This window comes from Nestor notabilis, unplaced genomic scaffold, assembly GCF_000696875.1.
Source record: "Nestor notabilis isolate BGI_N333 unplaced genomic scaffold, ASM69687v1 scaffold6316, whole genome shotgun sequence".
Lineage (NCBI taxonomy): Eukaryota > Metazoa > Chordata > Aves > Psittaciformes > Psittacidae > Nestor > Nestor notabilis.
The window spans coordinates 1,783-17,638 of record NW_009932268.1 but is presented as its reverse complement, the minus strand read 5'-3'; the positions used below and the strand labels follow the sequence as shown (position 1 = coordinate 17,638).

General features: G+C 45.1%; 1 protein-coding gene across 1 annotated transcript in view; it reads left to right on the top strand.

Moving 5' to 3' along the window:
• Positions 1-15,856, top strand: part of SLCO3A1 (solute carrier organic anion transporter family, member 3A1) — a gene marked incomplete at its 5' end in the record, with an annotated part of 118,127 nt that overhangs the window by 101,640 nt on the left and 631 nt on the right. The window contains 5 exons of the mRNA XM_010016304.1: positions 1,480-1,644; positions 2,853-3,051; positions 3,946-4,084; positions 8,299-8,474; positions 11,577-11,641. Of these exons, the coding sequence (XP_010014606.1) occupies positions 1,480-1,644; positions 2,853-3,051; positions 3,946-4,084; positions 8,299-8,474; positions 11,577-11,641 (744 nt within the window). The remainder of the gene's footprint in view (positions 1-1,479; positions 1,645-2,852; positions 3,052-3,945; positions 4,085-8,298; positions 8,475-11,576; positions 11,642-15,856) is intronic.

The window sequence follows — 15,856 nt, the reverse complement described above, 5'->3', positions numbered from 1 at the left end:
TCTTTTCTTTTCCTTTTTTTTTCCCCCAGTTCTACTAAAAAATTCTGTGCCTCCTGCACCTTCATTATGTTCAGCAAATCCTCAGGAAGCAAGGATTTTATACAGCAGGAAAATACATTTGTGATATAAAGAGACCAGAAACTGTAGAGTGGCCCCTTCCCAAAAGATTAGATCAAACCTAATTATAACCCTTTTTCCGCTCCTCTCCCCAAGAAAGAACCAAGGGGACCCAAGCAGAGCCTTGACAAAGAGCTGTGTGTTCATTTGCTGAGGCCAGTGCAATTGGATTTTGCACCAAAAAAAAAGCCTTAAGGGAAAACAGGAGCCAAAACCAGAGAAATTTGTCATCTGCCAGACCTTGGTACACCACAGGGGATGTGGGGGATGGATTTCAGAATGCAAATAGGGGTCCATTGAGGCTTCACTACACTTCAGCAAGGTAATTTTCAAACTTAATGATTTTCGCATTTAATTCAGGGCGAAATTAGTCATCAGGTATTGAGACAAAGCAAGGCTCTCTTCTGTAGTGGGATGCTCTCCTCTTCAAGCTGTGTTATCTCAGCAATAATTAAAATGTTCGCTGAAGTAGAAAATGTGCTATCTGATTCATTAGCCAGATTTCCTTTTGTAAGGTAACTCATGTTTGCTTATCGGAAATAGAGACAGGCTTGGAGAAGAGGACTCTGGACACTAATGATAATGGGAGGGAGGAGCCAATGGGTCATGAAACTAAAGCAAGTGCATGTGCATCTTAGTGAAGAGCTCAGTGTGTCCTCTTCTGCCCTTGGAGCCACCAAGGCTGGTAGGGTCTGCATGAAAGGCGCTGCTTGGCTGGTGAAGCTCTGGGTTACGGGAACACACAGGCTAACATGCCTGTCCCAGGCATGAGGTCCCTTACGCCCATGGATGGCCCCAGGCTAAGCAGAAGACTTTCAGGTTTCACCCCCGTGTGCTACAAGAAGGTGTCCGTCAGCAGATGAGTCAGTATTGTGTGGTAAGAAGAAAATGAAATAAATTTGGACGGCAGGAGAAGGAAAGGCCCAAGTGTAAGCTGGGTTAGTTTGTGTCTGAAAGTTTGTGCAGTGCTGACTACAGTACTCATGACACCCGTTGGCTGGTTCAGTGTTGTTCATGAGGAGCCAGTTGGGGAAGGAGAAGGAGAAAGAATACGAGGCTTTGACTTCGCTATGAGAGAAACAAAAGCAATATTGGAAATCAGTCATCCTTCAAAGTTTCAGTGTCATCTGTAAGATGCAGGCATATGACAGGTAATTTTGGACCCTTCTGACTCTTTAGATGGCACTGTTCTGGTGGTTCACTCTGTTGTGGTGTTGCCACATTCCAACCAGCTTGTCTGTGTAGAAGAGAAAATTGCTCCTGATTTGAAATGGGTTTGTTCTGCAGGAGAGCAGCAAGGCACCTCCAGCACCTGCAGCAGAGCCCGCACCAACACACCTCTCCCTTTTTCCTCTCTTCCAGTGATCCCCAAAGTAACTAAGCACTTGCTCTCCAATCCCGTCTTCACCTGTATCATCCTGGCAGCCTGCATGGAGATCGCGGTGGTGGCTGGCTTCGCCGCCTTCCTGGGAAAGTACCTGGAGCAGCAGTTCAACCTCACCACCTCATCTGCCAACCAGCTCCTGGGTGAGTTACCACGGGGACCACAGGATCTCCAGTGTCCAAAGGCATTTAAAAGCGTTCAGCATGGCTGGTAACTGCAACCAGTCTCACTGCTTAGGCTGCCCTAAAAGTGACTTACTGAAGCAGGATCTTCACTCATTTTCTCCTGCTGCTCATTCCCAATTCCCACTGCACTCTGATGTCTTCTGGTTTTGGCCTGGTTTTCCAAAAGAAACAATCCCCTGCGGTCAGTCTTGCCTCCGCCAGTGACACAAGGACTTGCTGGTGAATTTTAATAGGATTTGATAGAAGGCCAGAGTTCTCAAAGATGTTCCATCTTCCATCTTTTTTGAAAATTAAAGGCTTGGCAAAAGAAAGCAGTTTCACCATTGACCCACTGGGAGAAGGAAAGCCACCACCCTGTGTGGTGGAAGATGCCCTAGCCATGGGTACAGCTGGATGGTCAGCAAAAAGGGGGTCACCTGTGAGCCAGAGCACATCCTGCTTCTGACCTAGGAGTGAGGAGGAAGACTTTGATACATCCATAGTCCTCACAATTTGTTTAATTTAAACAAAATTACTACTAGATTTCCCACATGGCATTTGTGGGACTCTAGAAATGCCAGGGTTTGGATGCACTTTTAAGCTTAGCCCAGGTAGGTAAGGCCTGGCAGCAAAGGGATAGAAATGAACCCAAACAAGCTTAGTGTGATAATGCCTTTCTGTGCCTGGAAAGTGAGTCACTTCTGGCAGCAATTTTGCATCTCTTACTTTAAGAAGATTCTTTAAGGGAGAATTCACGTTTCAAATGCAACTATTGCCTGATCTCTGAAGATCAGACTGCTGTGAAGTGTACCCAGCAGGGCTCATCCAAAGCCTCTAGACACCTTGGAAAATTCTTGACTTTATTTGTCTACTAACTGTTGCAGGAAACATCGGAGGTGATGCTGCTTAGGTTAGGGTGGGCCATTCTCAGCAATGTGAGCATCTCACTCCAATATGATTATGAACAGGAAGAAGATCCCAGTTTCTCTGTGCAAGGCAGCATAGCCATTTGCATCCATTCCTCTGTTTTTGGGCAACCCCAGGTTGGTGCTATTCCAGCAGTTGGTCATGACAAGGTTTCCCCACTTCTAGAGCACAGAACTTTCTGCTAGAAAGTAAAAAGCTGTAATGGTGTGGTTCACTGAGCCTTGCTCACGCTTCTTGCTGACTGATCTTTCTTCTTGCAGGGATGACAGCAATCCCATGCGCCTGTCTGGGCATATTCCTGGGCGGCCTCTTGGTGAAGAAGCTCAGCCTGTCCGCTCTGGGAGCCATCAGGATGGCCATGCTAGTGAACCTGGTGTCCACAGCTTGCTACGTGTCTTTCCTGTTCCTGGGATGCGACACAGGACCTGTGGCAGGGGTTACTGTTCCCTATGGAAACAAGTGAGTCCTCAGAGAACTTCAGGGTCTCACACAGCCCTACCAATATAAATGCTTTGTTACTCTCCTCGACAGGCAGCCTTCAGGCAGTGCTGGCCCTTAGACAACCAGGAAGATCAAGCATATAGAAGGCAATGTCATATAGGGCTCTTAGTCTGGGATGTTTTCATGCCACTTATCACTGTAAGAGCTGAGTACCTGCAGCTCACAATGGAGTTTTACTAAAATCGGTCAAACTGAATCAAAAGGTGCCAGACCTGATTCTGCACCCATGGCCAGCTACGTAGCACTGAGTGCGCTGCACCATCTGGTTTCTCCTGGCAGTGAGGGACATGCACTGCTTTGTACATTTATTTAAGTGCCTGAGGGGAATTTGCAGAACCAGGTTTTAGATGCCTGGAAATTCAGATATGGTGAGGAGGGAGTATGTGTTGCTCCAGGCTTTTTTTACTGGGAGAAATGAGGAGGCACAGGGTGCCCTGTAGCATTCACAGGACTTGGAAAGAGTTATTCTATGTTTTCTTTTCTGGTGCTCCTTAGTATGCAGCAGTGACTTTTTAGAAGATGACAACTTCAGGCTCTCAGCTCCTTACTGTTCTAGAAAGAGAGAGCTGTCTCCACAGTATCTCTTTGGGTTTCCTTGGGGCTGCTCATTGGGGTAACAAGGCAGCTCAAGCCTCACATTAGATTTCCTGCTGCAGAAGAATAGTGGCCGTGGCATTTCTGTCCCCAAGGAGAGGCTATAGCCTGGATTTCTTAAAGCTGAGACCCAGATAGCCTGCACACTGCTTTTTGTAATTTGTTTGCCTTGGCTACCCCCCTTCAAAGCCATCTTTGTGTGGCAATGATTGATACCATCTCACTGCCCTTTAATTTCCCTTTCTGTTTCTCTTCCAGCTCAACTCCAACCTCATCTCTGGACCCGTATTCTCCCTGCAATAACAACTGTGAATGCCAAACTGATTCCTTCACTCCTGTGTGTGGGGCAGATGGGGTCACATACTTATCTGCCTGCTTTGCTGGCTGCAGCAGCACGGTGAGTGAGCTTTCCTTGGGACCTCTCGCCTGTAGGAACAACTCTGTGAGTGCGAGTAAGTGAGGTTAGTGAGCATCTGGTAGAGCAGCTCATTTACAGCTAGCAGTGGTTACACCCCCAAAAGCTAACCTCATGCATAGATGGGCCTGAGCTGCTGTCATTGTTTGCTCTGTTGCATAAATGCCTGCTGACTCCCATGGAGCAGGATGGCATTTCCCATCCTCCTTCTCCTCTGGTCTTTCTCCTCACCAAAGAAGCAAGGAACATGGTAGGAGAGCTGAAGAGTTGTCCACTGGTAGAACTCAGATCCTTTGCAAGAGCTCGCTAGCCCGGGCTGTGGAACCAACATGTGACCAGATCCTGGTTTTATTCACCCTTGTTTAAGCTTTCCTTCCACTCCTCTTGCTTTTCTCTCTTTTCCTGCTTTGCTCTGAGGCAGCAGCAAGAGCACGTGTTAAGGGAGCAGAGATTCCATCCAAAGACATTCTGCATTTTTCAGTTCTCCATATTTAGGAGCTTATTTCCTTTATAAAACTCTTAAAGACCAAATCATCTCTGTGTAAAGATGTGAGGAATTTTTAACAATATCTTAAAAGCCTGCTTTTCCAAATTTTGCTGCTGAAATACTAATGACTTCAGGTTACACTGAAAACGAGTGCCTGCTGCTGTGGTGTTCCTGCGATCCTTGCTCCCTGTCCAGGGCCATGCCAAGCATGGTGACTGCTGCCACACTGCTTGTCTGGAGCCTGTGGGAGGTCAGTCTGGTCTCAGTGACCATTTGTGGTGGCAGGGAAATCAGTGCTCACCTGCACGGCTTCATCCTTCCTTTTTGAGGAGACATCAAACCTCCCTTCTTACCCTAAAGAGACAAACCTCCCGTGAGTGCCGATGAGCAGAGGTGCAAGCTTGCTCTAGCAAGTGCAGCCTCACAGCCCAGGTGCCCTGGAGCTCATTCTGCTTAAACTCTTCTCTCCTCAGTTCCCACTCCAGCCTCAGACACATAGGCTGAAATTCGAAATACCACAGTTTCCAAGTGCTTTCAGCAACCCCACAAGAGACCCCATGAGTGTGTGACACATGCAAAGGTGTTAGTTACCTCCTGCCCTTTTCCTCCTCCTCCCAACAAGAGACAAGTCAACTCCTGGGGCCACAACACAATGCTTTTAACAAGGAGTCATGTTATACAGGGCACATGAAATAGTGTCTTGCCAGTTCACCAAGCCCTTAGCAAGAATACAGCTGGTGTGGCCCATGGCTGGAGGGCAGGAGCGACCTCCTCGCTGTGCAGTTCAGGGCAAAGCTCTGGCTCCTCTGGAAGGAGAACAAAACTGAAGATTCAGCTCTGCCCATTCAGTCTGCGGCTGCCTGAACCTTGTGCTCTGCAAGAACAAACCTCCGAGCAAAAACATCACTCTCCTTCACCCTGTCTCTTACTTATTCTTTCGTATTTTCCCTTTCCATCATCATCTTGGGGTTCTTTCCATCGCTTTGTTTTGTAGGGTTTTTTTGCAGTAACATTTTGAACACAAATTAGTGAAGCCATAGCATCCTCTGGAAAAGGCATTATCAAGAATTATGGACCAGTTTGGCCATTGAATAGCCCTGAGGCAAAGCCAAACCGCCAAACCAGGTTTTAAACCCATAATCCAGGTAATGATCTGCCTAGAGGGTCTTGTGAATGTTTTATGCTCATGATGAGCCAAGGGTTGCTTTTTACTGGGACATAAAATTCTCTGAATGCTTTATTTAACTTTACTGCATTGGACATTTCTGACTACCTCTCTCCACTTTTCCTCTGTGAACAATTTCTAAAAGCCGTATGTAGCTCAGTTAGTTTTTTCTTTCTCATTTCTTCTCTCTTACTGAGCTGGTTGCAGAGGTCTACCTGCCCAAAAAGCCTTTGGCGTATCAGTTCTGATAGGCAGAGCTCTGGCACCCTCAGGAGTTTATCTTTTAAGCCATTCCTGGGAGTGACCCTTGGTTACGAAGCATTTGATTGTGCATCTTGTTTGTTTGATGCCATTGCTTCTCTCATCTTTTTGGCTGGACACTCATGAATTCCAGCCTGGCATTACCATGCTGGCATCTCACAGCTTTGCACTGAAGTACCGGCCTGTACCTTACCTGTCGGAGCCAGGGTTTAAAAGAATAAGTAATTAAAACCAGGGGTGATTTGCATGGATAATTACTCCAAACTCAGGATGCTATTAAAGGTGCAAACTCTGCATCTTCAGATGCACACCATAAATCTGGGTGTGCAAGCAGCTGGGCAGTGGAAGGCTGTGATAATGCGTAGTTGGATGCAGTGGGGTTGCACACAAGAGAATCTATAGCAATTTGGCACACGTAGCAAGAAGTTGCCTCTCCACAGGACAAAGGTAGAACTCCATCTTTGATGTTTCCTTGTTTGATGTCTGTGAGTTGTAGAGTGTGTCAGTAATAAAAGATCAAAAATCTCCCAGGTAACGATGCAGTGCAGCGCTAAGCAAGCAGATGTAGTTGGTACAAACTGCTCACACTGCTTTGGGCCAGCACCTTGGTGCAGAATGGTTGAAAAAGCAGATTTAGGGATAAATTTTCAGGCAGTAGAGGTGGGGACCTGCCTCGTGGTTTGTCAAAAATCACACCAGTGGGAGGAGAATATGCCCCACCACTGCCAGAAACATGTACCTTCACTGATGAGAGGAAATAAGCAGCCAGTTATGCATGTTTGCAATGATGGGAATTTTGTCCCAGGATCTTTCAGTGCAGGTGTGTACTTTTTTGGACTTAGATGGCTTTTAATCCACAGTGTTATGTCCAGGCTGGTTGCTAGCAATGCACTGCAGTAACAGCCAGGAACTACACATTCCTGTTGTCTGTGTTCAGACACCACTGCAGTGGTGCTAATTGTCACTATCTCAGAGCCTTCAGGTGGCAGCTTCTAAATCACAGCACAGGAATTTGTTATGTTAACTGTTGCTTGCCAGCCAGAAAGGCACCTGCATGTCTACTCCAGCTCTCCTGCAGTTCTGCACTGCGGTCTCTCTTGCCCTCTATGCACTTACTTGGAAGAAAATCATTTGACTTCTATGCAGAAGAAAGGGATTGGTGTCAGAAAGGCTGGAGTGGTATCCCCATGGATCCTTATCTTTGGAGGCAGTGAACCAGAAAGTATGCTTTTGTATGGTCCTAAAGGGATCCCAGCAGAAAAGCAAATGAATTTCTGTTTGAACGTCGTAGAGAGGAAGAGGAGGAGATTTAGCTGGTTTTCAATATGTTTTGTTATATGGCGTGACTCCTCTTACAAACACGCGACCTGCAAACCCAGCAGGCTGATGAAGACAAGCCATGAATCATTTATGATCCTTTAATTCTGTATTCATTAAGGGATTTCTTGGTAGTATTGTGTGCCTTAATTGCACTGACATCCCACACTCAGAAATTCAGGAGGGCAAGTAGGAAAATAAGACCAAAAAAAGAGAATTCCCTAAATCTGTGCCTGGCAAACAAAGCTTCTTTTCACATCCTGCACTTACTGGAGAGATCAAAGGAAAATGCAGTCATTTCACCCTCCTTCTGATCACAGATTGATAAAGTTTATCTTGCCTGACTTCAGCTTTTAGCTCAACACAAATCCCTCTGAATCAGATGTCATGTATTAGCCCATAGTGCACTTGAGTCCAGCAGTGCCTGTCCCACCAAGCTGTGATAGTTCAGCTCTTGGTGAGCCACAGCCACCCATCGTGAGTTGCTCCTTCCCAGGATTCAGGGTGCTGGAAGCAGGCACCAAACACACAGCCAAGAACAAGGCTGCAGATTTACCTGCTTTTAATGTACTTCAGTTTAATTGCAACAGCCAAGAGGATGGAGGTAAATAAGAAAGTAATTAGAACCATCATTTGGGGACCTTCCTTGTCGCAGGGACACAGATCGTTTCTTTATTCTCCTCCAAAGAGGTATAACGTGGTAATAATTTTGTTGCAGTGACATTTATGGGAGAGACTTGAAAGGAGCAGAAGAAAAGAAACAAGCCAAGGGACAGCTTTCCTTTGCTGGTAGCATGCATCAGAGCTGATGTGCTTCTGAAATTATCTCCAAACCCCCCTCAAACAAGCACTCAAGAGTTACTTAATTGACCATTAGAGGATTCGGAGTTGCTGTTGCCAGCAGAGCAGGGCAGGAGATAGGGACCATGGCTCTCACTCATCCTGAACCCCTGTGCTCCTCTGCAGAACCTCAGTGGCTGTTCGTGCCTCACCTCGGTCCCTGCCGAAAATGCCACCGTCGTTCCCGGCAAATGCCCCAGTCCCGGCTGCGAAGAGGCCTTCCTGACATTCCTCTGTGTGATGTGTGTGTGCAGCATGATTGGGGCCATGGCGCAGACACCATCAGTCATCATACTCATCAGGTAGGACCGCAGCCGGGAGGAACCCGTGAGCTTGGTGGGGCTGCTCTTGGGGTGGGAGCAGGGCTGGAGGGACCCTGGGATGCTGCTGGGAGCTGCAGGGAGCTGAGGATCCCGCACAGCCCCTGGCCTCTGCCTTTCAGGCTGCACTGACTGTCCCCAGATCCAGGACTTTGGACTGAACCTCCACTCAAGCCATCAGAAAATCCTCCTTTAAGCATTCCCTGGTGAAGACGCCTTGAAAGGGCTGCCTGTATTTTCAGAAGGAGCTATGGGCATAGGCTTTTTCATACATTACTGCCTTCACATGCAGACAGGAGTTGGGGATGTGAACACCTGAGCAGTCCTCCTGAATTTCAGCCTCATTGTTTCAAGTGTTAATTAAATCATTTTCTCTCTAAGCCACTCTTCCACTTGATGGCACCTGGTTTGTCCATGGCATGGCCCTACTGGGCTACAGTGCTGACCTGCTAGAGAGAATATGGGAATTGCTCAGTACAGCCCTGGTAAAATGGGAGTGAGGAGGGACTGGGCTTGCAAAGAGAAGATCCCTGCAGAGATGCTGCACAGAAAGGTGGCAGGCTTGTTCTTACCAAGGCTGGGATTCGCATGGGAAGGGAAATACGGATGTGCAGTTTTCAGTCCAGGTAGTAAGGACATCACAGCTGCATCAGGAAAGTGGCAGAATTCAGCCTTATGTGCTCAACACGTAATGCCTTGATGAGATACCTTTAGAGATGGTCTGGAGGTCATAGAAACCTTGGACAAATGAAAGGCTGCGGCAAAGTCTAGCTTTGGTCAATACCCTCCCTGGCTAGAGTTTAACTTCTCTCACCCTGGACCAAGTCCAAGAACAGAAGGAACTCGTGATAGTCTGAAGGACATCTCTGAGTTGATCCAATATGAATAGGTAGGCAAAAGTAGCTTACTCAAATAACTGACCTTGTGGTATTTCCAGACACATGGCACACTTCACCTAATGATATACATATATATCTAAGCCTGCGTTTATCCAGCATTACTTATCTGTCCAGACTGTCACTTACTGAGAATAATAACCAGAGGCATAAATAGCAGATCCATTCTGCTGCCTGGAAAATTCCAATAAAATTAAATCAATAAGGTCTGTATTAGAAACACACTCTTGAGTGGATCTTGGACAGAACAGCTCTGTGAGGGCATGTCTCCCTGCAGGATACAAAATGAGATATTCCACCTTCTAGTTCGTTTCTCTCTTTGCATCTACAGTAGCTAAAGGGAAATCAAATTTCTCATGATAAATATTGTGGCAAAAGTAATTTGAAGTTTGAAGAGTTCTTTGTTCAAGGGAGCTGCCAGCACCTGTAGGATCCTGCATGGAGACATCTTCGTGTCAGCTTCAAATGAGATAAGCCAGTCACCAGCCAGGAAGAAGAATATAAGGGAATAAGAAAAGCAGAGGGAATATTAAAAAAGGTTCAGCTCACAGCTGTAGGAGATAAACAATTCACACATCCAAATTGCTGCATTCCCTTCAGAATCTCTGAGAGCTACAAAAACATACAGGGAAGAGCTCTTCACCATATACAATCTCATGCTCTCTTGCAACTGCTGTCTTCGATTGGTAAAAGAAAGCTCTGGCATATGAGCATGTCCCCAGTGGCAGTGACAAGTGGCATCAGTAGTTCCTATGGTTACTTTAAAAATGAATTTCAGTGTCTACAAATTAGATGTTTCAGCAAGTCATTTGTTCACTGCTGTAGTCAGTGAGGAAAGGAGGTGTCTACAGGTGGTAACTTTTACTCTGCCTTAAGGTATGGGGATTGACTTTGGTCTTAAGCACAAAGAAGAGGATGAAAGGACACCACCACTGATTAAAACCCACTATGAATATTTCACGTGATAATCTATTTCTTTCCATAAAATAAACTTGAATGCTCTCTGTTTCTTTCATTTCCCACCCAACTGTAGAATCCTATTTGAGCCAAGCCATTAACCACTGGAACATTTTTCCAAGGGTAGATACTCCCTGGCACAAAGGCTTTCTATTGAGCCTGGGGTTCTGCATGAAAACTGTGCTGAAATTTCACCCAGAGCTCACAGGCTTCATGCAGGAGTCATGGTATGATGTTACGTGGCTTGTGTAATGTGTGAGATGAAGGCAGGTGATAAGAATGGTCTTCTCCTAAAATCATATGCTGTTTCTGGCTGGTTTATTGCTATTATCTGTATTCATACAGAGGACCACCATTGCCACCATGGATGCCACTAGCCGTGCTGCCTGTGGACCTCTGTAAAGAGCTAATGGAAGAGGCAGCTCAGGCCTTTAAAGATCTCCTGTGTGATGAATCTATTCATGTGGGGATCACTGTCCTGCTTTCCCAGCCTTTATGTGCTGTGGGAAATAAAATGCTATTATAAGACTTAGGAACAAATTAATGATTTCTGAAATTCCAAAGGCTTTGCTGAGCCTACCCCAAGAGGATGACTTTAGCCAGTAGCATCCTGGAGCTAAGCAAGTTAGAAAGCCATGAATTATTTTTTAAAGCACCTTTGAAGGGTAACACTCGTGTGACAGTGGGTTGTGTTTGTAGCAAAAGGCAGCAGAACCGTTGTCTTCCCAGAATAAAAAATACTTGCATGCTAAACTCACACCCATGAGAACTAGTCTTCTTGAGCATGTCCTCATTGGGAGGTTTGGTTTAACAAGCTGACTGAACCTTTTGGTCCATTATCCTCCTTTTCTTCTCTTGTTCCCAGTAGTCTGAAAAGGTTCAGAACAAGAAGTATCCTCTCCCTCCAGTTCTCAACATCTGGGGCCTAGACAGCATGATGCGGAGCTTGTAAATGGTGATTTACTGGGATGGGAATTTAATTTTTCCCCAACTGACGACAAGATTAGCTGTTGTTATTAATGACTTAGCTAAATTCCCGAACCTATCACTGATGCAATTACTTTTGGGGCTGTAGGCAGTTCAGGCGAAGGGAGAAGAAAAACCCCTTTAATGACTTTTTGAAGAGGTGGTGGTGGCATCCTGGCTGACAGCTCAGAATGGCCATGGGGTGTGTTAATCAAAGCAGAACAACAAGAATCAATTTCACTCTCTCCCTCCCTTTTGCCTACAGAACTGTGAGCCCTGAACTCAAGTCTTACGCTTTGGGAGTGCTTTTCCTGCTTCTCCGTTTGCTAGGTACGTGCAAACATTTCATGTCCTTCTCTCCCATCCTTTCCTCTCTCTTGGGAAGTGGGATTTTTAACACGTAAAGTGGATTTCTATGCCATACAGTGCTGCAGTTGACATGAGTGCTGTCTGACACAACGGGGTCTGAGGCCTCTCTGTGAAGGATATGGCAGCAGGGCTCCTGAAGGCACTTTTCCTGCCATTCAAATGGTGTTAATGGAAGAAAATGCAGTGTTGAATGAGAAATTACCGTTTCTGCCATAGTCCCACACAACCAGTTACTCTTCTATAGCTGTTATTAACATGTCAGCAGCTTGCAAAATTACTGCTGCATTGCATTTGCTGAAGTAGAGGGATATGTATTTTCATCCTCCTTTGAGGGACAGGACTGGTGTTACATGGTGTGTTTGTCACAAGGTATGTTTGTCCCTTCCTTCAAGTCTCTCAGCAAGGGAAACAGTAAAATGAGAAAGGACGAGTCCTTTTATCCTCCTGTGGGTTAATATTCCATTAAAATGCACACAGCTGTTCCTGTGGACCAGTATGTGCTTCTCATGTATGAATTAAAAGGAACACATTGTTGTTTCCCCGCTGCTGGCTTCTGGGTGCAGTTTTTTCCCCTTTTGAAGAAATGGCTCCTGTTTTAAAGCTCCTATAGTTCATCTTACTAATCTCAATGACCCAGGGCAGAATCCTCTGATCCATCTCTCTGTGTGTTCATGTCATGCATGGGGTTTTTTGCATGTTGAGGGATGGAATTTACTTTTTTCCCACAGGGCACAGCCAGTACCTGCCCTGTATGGCCCTCCCCAGTCTCAAAGAAATGAGCTGGAGGGTCAAGTGCCATCTCTTAGGCTACAGCAAGACACTAGGAAGTCCAGGACCAAAAATCCAGCAGTATCATGGATTGTGAATAAGTGACCTCATTTATTTACCTCTTTTTTGTAACATCTTATTCCCCATTAGCTGAAAGGGAAATGGTGGTCCCAGAACAGTTTACAATAAAACCAATTAGATTTTCATTGCTTTTGGTAAAGTAGCTGCAGAAAAAGTTCCATCAAGTAATCTTATCCAGAGCTCAGATAACTTAAAGGGAAGCTTCTGGGTTGGCTTGGGTCAGCTCTGGTTCAAGCCTTGTGAAGACAGGATTTTCTTTAGCTACTGGTGCTGCTCTTGGGTTTTGGCCTGTCTTCAGCTCTTGCTGATTGAATGTGGAGTGTCAGCAAGCAAGTGTGCAAGGAGGATGTCTGTGGGCTGTTGTTTCCAAGAGAAAAAGTACTTAAGGGGGTAGATTTTCTCTCTTTTTCTCTTTTCCTTTCAAATGAGAGAAGCCTCCTAAGATACCAGCATCCTGAATTCCTCTAAACCCAGGCTCAGGCATGTATGCTTAAGTTGAATAGATACTTTGTTTTCTTCCGATAAAGAAGCCATAGTAAGAACTTCAACTCAAATCTTTATATGTTGCTCTGTCACTTAGTAACTCCCATGAAATAAGACAACACGTCCTGAAGAATAACACCAATGTAGCTGGAACCAACAGAAAATGAAAAGAAAGGTACTTTTCAATATGAGCAAAGGTATCCAAATCTTGCCCTTAACAACTTGAGGTTCGAGAATAGATTTACTGATTTATTTTAAAAGCTTTTCAGTTCACCTTTAAGCTTTGACTTAAGAAGACAGTGATAATAGCTGCTTCTTGAACCAAAAGAGAGTATTAAATATAGGAGGTATGAGACCCGGAGGTGCAATTGCAGCTAATACGTTTCAGTAAGACAGAAGCAGCTTTTTTATACAGCCCTACAGTTTCTGCAATGAAATATATATATATATACAGCAGAAATTTTTGTAACACTTTGCGGTAAGGGGTAAAACATGATTGAATCTCTTTAATATTCACTATAATAACATGAAACATGACTGAGTTCACCCAGTATCCTCCTGGATGTATTATCTTATTGCACAGGAATTCTGCTGTGAGAGGGCAGCATAACAATGTCTTCATATAAAAGTGTTTCTGCAGTTTCTCAGGGAGGAGAGTAAAACAGTGCCATTGGAGCCAAAGGTTTTGAATGGAAAGGTTGGAATGGCAAAAAGTTTTAGACCTGTAAGACCTGAATCCTTTCTGGGTGGTGTTCACCATGCATCCTAACAAAGCCTACGCTTACCAGGGCACTTCATTTTGGTTTTCCTACAAGCCCATATTGTTTGCCTCTTCCTCCACAAAAACACAGTTTCTCTCTCACAAGGACTTTCCAATCTGCAGTGCAGCCCCTCAGCTCCCTTCTCTCAGAGGGTCTAGGCACAAAGTCACTCTTGTGAGTGAGCCTCTTGTCCTCTTTGGTAAAAATGGGCTGAAACACTCACTGGTTGAGAGAGGCTTTTCAGGTATTTTTCTTTGAGGTTTCCACATCCATGCCTGCATTCACATAGGAGTAGCTTTGGAGTTCAGTGAAAACAGGTCCTTCCTCAGGTCTTAATGAGGAGCAATCTCCAGGCCAAATTATCTTGTAAACCTGGAAAGCCAGCTGAAGCCAGCAGATGGGGATGATAGCTCTCTCTGAAGTTCAGCCTGTACATCTCCAAAGCTTTGTATCAACATCTCTCTGCATGTTAACAAATAGGAGCTCACACCTCAAAACTATGATCCAATGCAATTTTCTTTTAGTCCAGAAAGCGTGTGGCTGCTGCCTCCTCGGTCACTGCCACATCTGGATGTGACCCCTGAGGTGGCATCCAGCACCGGTGCAGCACTGAGTACACAAACTGCATTCAGCAGCACAGGCTCTTTGCTTGTTCCTGGCAGGAGCCCAGCTGGATTTATAAATACCAGGTTGAGCATGTGGTTGTCCACAAGGTTCAACAAAAACCCCTTCTTTTAACTAAGAAGCAGAACCAGCCCAGTCTGGAATTTCCAGTCATTGAAGTGACGAATGGAGAACTAACACTGATGTTTTTTTCCAGAACATATCCAGGTTTTGGATGTGATGACTGGAACTGGTGTTTCTAACAAAAAAGATTGTCTTGCTTTTGTATCATCTGTTTTTATTTACTACATTTGTGCTACTAATGACTGGTTAATATGAGTACCAAAAGCCCACATAGCCTTTCTTAACTCCTGCATTTATTAACAGAAAGGAAGATCAAACAAAATCTGCAGAGTTTGTCATCAGCGAAATAAGATCAAGAGATCTCAGTTACCACAGGGAGCAGTGAAGACAACCAATTTATTTGTAGTCTTAGGATACATGTCATGAATGTCACTATTGTTCATGACAAGCTGAAGGGAAGGTATCTTTTCTAAGCCTGGAAATCCAGGTTAATGATGAAACTGGATCCAAGATTAAACACTTTTCTGTCTAGAAACTGCAGTGCAGTGCCTGTCTACACATGTTTTTATAGTCTCAGGCATCACAACACCTACGGATGCAGTGATACTGTCACGGGTATGTTGTGCCTACCTGCTGTTGAATTTCAGTAGATACAATGCTCTCCTTTGCTTCCTGTGTTAAGCCACAGAAGTGATTTTATCAATCAGGGTTCTTTCCAGGGTTTATCTGCTTCCAGCCTTCCCTATAAATATAGCAGGAGGTTTACATTATGTAGAACATCCACAGTTTCTTCTGAGTGCTGCACGCTTGGTGCGTGTGTGCTGGCTGGGAACGTGGCTGTCCTAACCACTGTCAGGGTAACATGAAACAGGGGCCTCTACAGTGTCCCTGTGGGATGGGGAAAAGTAGAGAAGAAAAACACTGCCTTTATTAGTTAAATGAGACTGGAGTGATTGCTCTGCTCTAAGATTGCCGCTCTGCTGCAAACTAGGATTGAGAAACACTCATCAGTAGTTAGCTGGGTGGCTGTGGGAGAATCCTGCTGTGGTATTTCATTTAATTGTGCACTGAAATTTTCCTTTCTTTTTAGATTTAATCTTTGGCATCTATTAGAGGGCATTGTTTCTTTTCCTGAGACCCAAAGAAAACCTTCTCCTGTGTTAGGAGAAAGGTCCAAAACTAGATTTCAGTGCCCCACCTGATTTCAGGCTCTGAACTGGAGTGCTATGACATTCAGGTGAAAACCCTAAAGTGCAGAATTACCAGTCCCTAAACAGAGAGAAAGCTGCAAGGCTGTCCTCCTCCTCCTCTTTCATTTACCCCTCCACTCAGTCTCATTAGGCAAATGAGAAGCTTAATAAAAGCCACTTAAACTTGAGTAAAATCCTTCCTGCAT